This window comes from Rutidosis leptorrhynchoides, chromosome 7, assembly GCF_046630445.1.
Source record: "Rutidosis leptorrhynchoides isolate AG116_Rl617_1_P2 chromosome 7, CSIRO_AGI_Rlap_v1, whole genome shotgun sequence".
In the NCBI taxonomy this organism is placed as follows: domain Eukaryota; kingdom Viridiplantae; phylum Streptophyta; class Magnoliopsida; order Asterales; family Asteraceae; genus Rutidosis; species Rutidosis leptorrhynchoides.
The window spans coordinates 313,958,040-313,965,462 of NC_092339.1; the positions used below are offsets into that span (position 1 = coordinate 313,958,040).

Sequence of the window (7,423 nt, forward strand, 5' to 3'; positions counted from 1 at the left end):
GTCTACACTCACCTCCCCCATACTCCACTTTTGTTGGATTGGGTATTGTTGTTGTTGTAAAACGTATGCTTCTTATTATTTATATATGTTCAAAAATTATTGTCCACTTATAACGTTTAATTGTCGATGTAAAACTGATATCAAAATTATCTTAATTTCAACCAAAAAAATATAACGTACACCTTTTGAGGGAGAGTAATTTAGTCATGATAAAAGAAAGAATTCACAATAGCAAGTTGACATTACAATCTTCTTTGTACATAATTAAGCATGACAGGGAAGGTGGTTGACTTGACCCTTCTTTGTTAGAATCTTAAACAAGAGTTGACCTTCAACTATTATTCTCTTGAGAGATCAATTAACATGCACTTCATTGGTATATTTAGGTTTACATATTGTGATACTTTTACTCCAACAATGAACAAAATGATGACCCAAAGCTATAACTATGAACCCATGTTTATTAACTAAATGTCTAAATCCAGCACCACATATAAGAATTTAAAAGCATTTCTAGAACAACTCTTTTCAAAGCTATGAATATACAGGAAAAACCCAAGATACAATGTTTATAGGAAAAAAAAATAAACAGAACTTTGAATAATTATTCATAACAGATTAGTCTCACAATTAAAAAATTCCTAGTAACATAAAAAAAAAAAAAAAAAAAAAAAAAAAAAAAAAAAAAAAAAAAAGCCTGAAACTGTCTCTCAAAGGGGCTTCAAAATGCCTACAATGGTGATGCCTACCAATAAACAGGCAAACAAACCCACTAATCGCATACTCCATGGAACCAACTCTACTAAGAACAAACGGAAAAAACCAAAGATAACTATATACACTATCACCCCCACGGGCCCACATAATCCATCAAGAAAACATACCTGGACAAACTTGCAGGATTCATCTTTTCAACAATAAAGCTTCAACCTTTACATAAAAAAACAACATTTCTCGATTACCCACTTTCTCTTATGCAATTCCCGGGTAATAAAAATCTGTATTTATCAGCATTTTCAATCAAATGTGCAGGAAGATGAACAGCCGAATACGAATGGGGTATGGGTCCCATTTTCCCTATAATTTCTTTAAATGTGTATTCTTCTGGTAACATATCGAAAAGATCAGACCCTTTACAGATTACTTTCTGAACCCTAGTCGGGTTCAAGAATTTATTGAACCGTACCCTATCTACGTGACTATAAGCTTTCATTTTGAAAATGAACTCGCTGATGTGGCGAAAACAAAAGCTACAATGCCACCCAGCATCAGCCAAGATTGTGTCAGACTGTCGGTAATGAGCGTACGTTGTTTTTCCTGTTTTATAACGATGTACCGACGCCCTCCAACTATTATTATCCAAAAGAAATTCGAATGAATATAAATAATTCTTTAACCGAAGATGAAGTATTGGAGGAATATCATCACACCATCTTAAAAGATTTATCGTGTGCCTGCTTGGAATCTCGTCAACATCCGACATAATCAATAAATCGTCATCTTGAATTCCCGCTTTTTTCAAAAGATAATCCAATGCTAGTCTTTGATACGCTTCTTCAACAAACGGATTTTCTCTTTTTTGAAATCTCCCGGGAATTTGACCGTAAGTCAACCTCGGTGCAACAAATTTGAACTGATCTTGGTGACTAGCAAACACAAGAGGCTTAGGTATACCTGTAAACGTCGAGTTTGATTCCAAGAGTACAAACTCGTTAACATAAGGGTACAACTCATGCCATCTGATAGTCAAAAGGTCAACTTCATTACTGAATAAAACTGCATCAAACACATGTCTTGGAAACTCGCGAATACCCCAACCGTGAAGCTTACATAAATTCTCCATTGAAACGTTTTCGTGATAATAATGCGGGATTTCGTTAAACGGTTTTGGGGGTGATTCCCATAACGGTCGTAAAAAGTAGGAGACTTTTTGACCATGAATATATAAACCAAGAATGATGATCGGGGCCATTATCAGAACAATGATGATGGTTTTTAATTCTAGCCCACGAAGAATACACCGTAATCTAGCCATGGTAGAAGATTTCCCTGAATCCTGCAAACCAAAATTTTCAAATACTTTAGTTTTTTATATGAATAATAAGCATAAAGTGAGTTGATCATATGCTGTAAAGGGTAAAATGAGCAATGGATAGGGCATCTAATGAACATGAAAGTGCATCACTTGAAGTTGCAAGTGAAAAAAGTAAGAACTTTTTTATTAATAAACCTCAGAAAGTTACTAGTTAGGGCTTAAATTCAAGATTCTTAATTGTAAACTAACTTTTTTGTGAACCCATATCTTTGCAAATCTAAAAGTACTGTTTATATGAAAAATACGGCTTTTTTCATGGGTTCTTGGTTGAGTGATTCAGTACTGGAATAAAAGGCCCAATTTTTACATAATTAGGACACTTGATTAGAAAACTAGATGCAATAAGATGGAAAAACAATAACTTTCAATGAAAAAAATAATAAGACAAGCCTAAAACCACCAAAAAACAAAAAAGGGGCAAAAAGAAACCTTTGCAACTTGATCAGCAATTAAAAAATTAAATTTTTTAATTTGTAAATAAAGACATCATCAACGTTAATTTCCATTTCCATATAAATTTAAAATATAAATAAAATACATGAAAAAGGAAATATAAGGCAAAAAAAAAAAAAAAAACCTAAACCTAATTTCACAATGAAATCAAGAAACAATAAATACAAACCCACAATACAATCATCAAATCAATAAATATATAGTGAAATTAACAAATTAAATAATTATATTTAAATAAATATTACCTCATCGCAAATATCACCACAAATATCATCTGATTTTTTAGAACAATATCGAGATCCCCCTTCTACCATCATCTGAACTTTATCAATAAATTTTGATAAAGTTGTCGTCATTCAAATCTCAACACTCCCCCAATCAATTAATCAACTAATTGATAAATAGATCAAATCAGTGATCAATTACAATAATTATAATTATAATAATGAATTCAATGAATGAAAAGGAGAGTGAGTTGAAATCTGAGATAACTAGATAACCCTAGATCGTTGCACTCCGGCCGCAAATGAAATAAAAATTAAAGATTTTATTTTTATCAATAAAAACAAAAACCCAAAAGAGGGTGTTAGAAGAAAATGCAGAAAATTAAATAAAAATATAAACTTTCTATAATAAATTTAGAAAAGCATATGGGATTTGGAAAAAGCGGTGGTAAGGGGTTATTATTTCTTCATTTTCTCTCTCTGGAAATAATAGAACGATTTACGTTTCTCTCTCTAAAAAATGTCTCTCTGTTTATCTGTATGTATAGATGTGTGTGTGTGTATGTATATATTGTTGTTTTTGTGTGTTTATTTCCTAGGTTTTGTCTCTGGTTGATTAACGGGTGGCAGTTGTTCATTGCCCCTGCAAGAAGCCGTTTTTCGTTGTCAACTTCCCCGAGCACTCCTTCATTTTGTATTTTTATTTTCAATCGGTTTTTAATCATTCAACTAATTTTGAATTGACTAATGTGCCCTTTACACGAGTTGATGTAACGATCCGAGTTCGTTATCTCAAAAACACGTCAAAAAAAAAAAAAAAAAAAATCTGACTCAACACATCTGGACGGCGTCCAGCAAAGAAGGCTTGGACGGCGTCCAGAAGATCTGGGCGGCGTCCAAATGAACTATCAGGTTCTGATCTGGATGTCCAACTTACTCGAGCGGAAAACCCGCTTCCCGACACTTTTAAACAAAACCCTTTTCACAACATGTTAACATAATTAAAACTAAGATGTTTTCACCATAAAACCAAGTTTTACAACATCGGGCCCACATCGGCCGTTTTACGAGTTTCGTACAAACTACAAGTTCGACCATAAGAGTTTAAATTCCAAACGATAACTAGAGCATGGTGCTTGGGGTTAAACTACCCACATATTGGCCAAACTTCAAAAGCTAAACATGTCCAAAAGCGTCTGATAGTGCTCCAAATGAACATATATTTAGGCTCAATATCCTTCCAATATGTAAAGCTTTTAGTTGCAATTGTTCTATTTTCAAGTAATAATCGTTTAAATAAATAAGTGCGAAGACAAAAGAAGAAAACGACGATTTGAAGACGCAAATGACCAAAAAAACTCAAATGTACAAGATATAATTCATGTGGTTCAATTTATTGATGAGAAACTTCCAAAAATGACAAGAGTACAAGTCGCGAAACGCAAAGTACAAGATATTAAATCGTACGAAAGGACGTTCAAAAATTCGGAACCAAGACATAAACCGAGCATCAACGCGCGAGACAACGAACCTAAAATTACGAGTCAACTATGCAAAAGAATATAATATAATATATATATAATTATATAAAATTATATATATTATATTATATATTAAAATAAAACGTCGACAAACTAGAAAACAAAAGCAAGTGTGCTGATCCAGGCTGGCCATGCGATCGCATGGCCTGGCTGCCTTAATCCCATGCGATCGCATGGCAGGGAAAAGGTGGCCAGGTCCTATAAATTGGCCAGTTTTCTGCGAATTATAGACACCTCAATTTTCTTTCTTCCTCTGTAAAGAATTATATATATTTATATTTATAATTTAAAGTTTAAATTAGGTTTAATAATAATTGAATTAATGTAAGAAATGTTTTAAGGTTTTGTAATACGGAACTCTGTCCGTGTAACGCTACGCGATTAATCACCACTGTAAGCTATGTTCTTCCTTTTTAGATTAATGTCTCGTAACTAAGTTATTATTGTGCTTATTTGAGCCGAAGTAATTGTGATGTTGGGCTAAATATTAAGATGGGGTTATTGAATTTTGTACCATAATTCGGGTTTGAACAAAAGACCGACACTTGTGAACATTGGACTATTGACTATTAATAGGTAGGGGGTATTGTCTAATTGAATGACAACTCATTGGAACCTGTCGAACCTATCTTCAAATTAGTTAATCTAATAATTATTAAATTGATTACGAATGTCCTATTTAGTGATGTTTATATGACACCGTTTACAATCATTTACTTAATCAATTGGATTGGGTAATTGATTATGCATTTTGGCCAAGTGGATAAATTAATATATCATGGACTAATTAAAACAGGGGTGGATTACATACAAGGATAATTGGTGTAATTGTTAACAAAGTATTAAAACCTTGAATTACAAGCAGTCGATAACCTGGTGTAATTATTAACAAAGTATTAAAACCTTGTTACAGTCTAAATCCCTAATTAGTTGGAATATTTGACTTCGGGAATAAGGTTAATTTGATGAGCATTTTATAATTATGACCGATGGACTATTATGGACAAAAACCAGATAGGTATCAAATAAACCAGGACAAAGGACAATTAACCAGGGTAACAATTAATTAAAATCAAAACGTCAAACATCATGATTACGGAAGTTTAAATAAGCATAATACTTTTATTTCATATTTCATCGTACCTTTATTTACTGTCATTTTAATTACTGCAATTTACTTTATCGTAATTTAAATTCTGTCATTTATATTATCGTCATTTACCTTTACGCTTAAAATATAAAATCGACAAACCGGTCATTAAACGGTAAAAACCCCCTTTTATAATAATATTACTATATATAATTATATATATTTTATATAAATATAGTTGTTAAAAATATAGCGTTAAACTCAGCTAGCTCCCTGTGGAACGAACCGGACTTACTAAAAACTACACTACTCTACGATTAGGTACACTGCCTATAAGTGTTGTAGCAAGGTTTAGGTATATCCATCCGTAAATTAAATAAAACTTGTGTAAATTGTATCGTATTTCGTAATAAAAATATATAATATTTCGTATACCTCCGTGCACACATCAAGTTTTTGGCGCCGCTGCCGGGGAGCCGAAAGCGAAACGCTATAAAAAAATATATAAGTTTTAATCTATTTTTGTAAAAATATAATTTTTTTTAGTTTTAAATATATAAAATAGAATATATATATATATATATATATATATATATATATATATATATATATATATATATATATATATATATAAGTTATATTTTTGATATTTAGTTTATAAAATTATTTTTATTTTTAAGTTTTTAAAATATAAGTTTATTATATTTTATATAAATATTTTCTATAAATTAAAATCAGAAAAAAATAAAAAAATAAAGTAATCGGGCCACAACACTGTAGCAGCCCAATTTCTTTTCCGGATCCACAGCCCATGCGATCGCATGGCCACATAACAGAATACTCATGTGATCGCATGAGTCGATGTGACAGGGTCTGATCCTAGTACCGTACGATTAGGGTTTGGTAATTAATAATAATTATAATAAGTAATTAAAATTAGGGTTTTAATTAAATATAATTAGTTTAAGTTTAGTTTTAATTAATTATTAGTTTTAATTAGTTTTATTAATTATAAAATTAATACTTTTATAAAATAATAATATAAAAATAATACTTTTATAAAAATAAGCAATTTTATCATTTTTTTTTTCTTTTTATAAATTGTATATTTTAAACATTTAATTCGTAATTTGTATATTTATCATTCGTAATTAGTTCTAAGTTTAGTTTTTGCCATAGTTACTTTATATTTCTAGATTTTTAGGCTTTGTCGTAAAATTCCTTAAGAGATTTTTATTTAGATTAAGATTTAGGCGCTTTAGAATTTTACGACGTCGCTTATCGCTTTAGTTTTAAATAGATTTTAGTGCCTAATTAAGTAATTGCCGTTTTCCATTTAAAATTCCTTTTAAGCTTTAATACCTTTAGACGTAAGTTTTAATTTTTAGTTTTTAGGCTTTTAAGTTTCGACGTTTTTCTTTCTTATTTTTATTTTTTGACGTTTTTCGACGCGCTTCTTTTTCTTTCTCATTTCTACGCTCTAGTTTTTAGGACATAAAATTTTCTTTATTTTCTTTAAATTTCGATGAAAAATTATAAAAAGCGATTAAGTTGATAGACATCCAAATTTTCTGGTTCGTAGTAATAGTTGGATTTGTTAGTGACGAGTTGTGGGCTTCCGATTTAAAGGGTCCTGGCTACCTGCTGCATCTATTGGCTATTCGAAACGTGGGCAAAATCAGAAAAGTCTATTGATTTGATAAATTATATAATTTTTATATTTATAACTAATAGGATATTCAGTGAATGCATTGAGCAAAACGTTCACCACTTTTCATACGTTCACCGCCTTTAACTCGATCACGACATCTAGCCAATATTATCGCCGTTAATTTTTCTTTAGAATCATCATCTAGTCAAACAAGTTCTCCAACTCAAATTCCCAATAATCCATCTTTTGAACCCGACTTCACAATTGAGAACCCGGAGGATATTCAAGGACAATTCCAAGATCCAGAACCACTAATCATTCCTCCTGAACCACAAACCGTTAAATCAGAATCTTCTAGTAATTCGGATT

The 7,423-nt window shown here is 31.1% G+C and overlaps 1 protein-coding gene across 1 annotated transcript; it reads right to left on the minus strand.

The window, feature by feature from the left end:
- Nucleotides 1-891: 891 nt before the first annotated feature.
- Nucleotides 892-3,288, minus strand: LOC139858080 (uncharacterized). Its single transcript, XM_071846932.1, has 2 exons — nucleotides 2,794-3,288; nucleotides 892-2,056 (listed from the first exon to the last, which is right to left on the minus strand). The coding sequence occupies exons 1-2, from the start codon at nucleotides 2,902-2,904 to the stop codon at nucleotides 959-961; spliced, it is 1,209 nt and encodes a 402-aa protein (XP_071703033.1). The 5' UTR covers nucleotides 2,905-3,288; the 3' UTR covers nucleotides 892-958.
- Nucleotides 3,289-7,423: the final 4,135 nt, after the last annotated feature.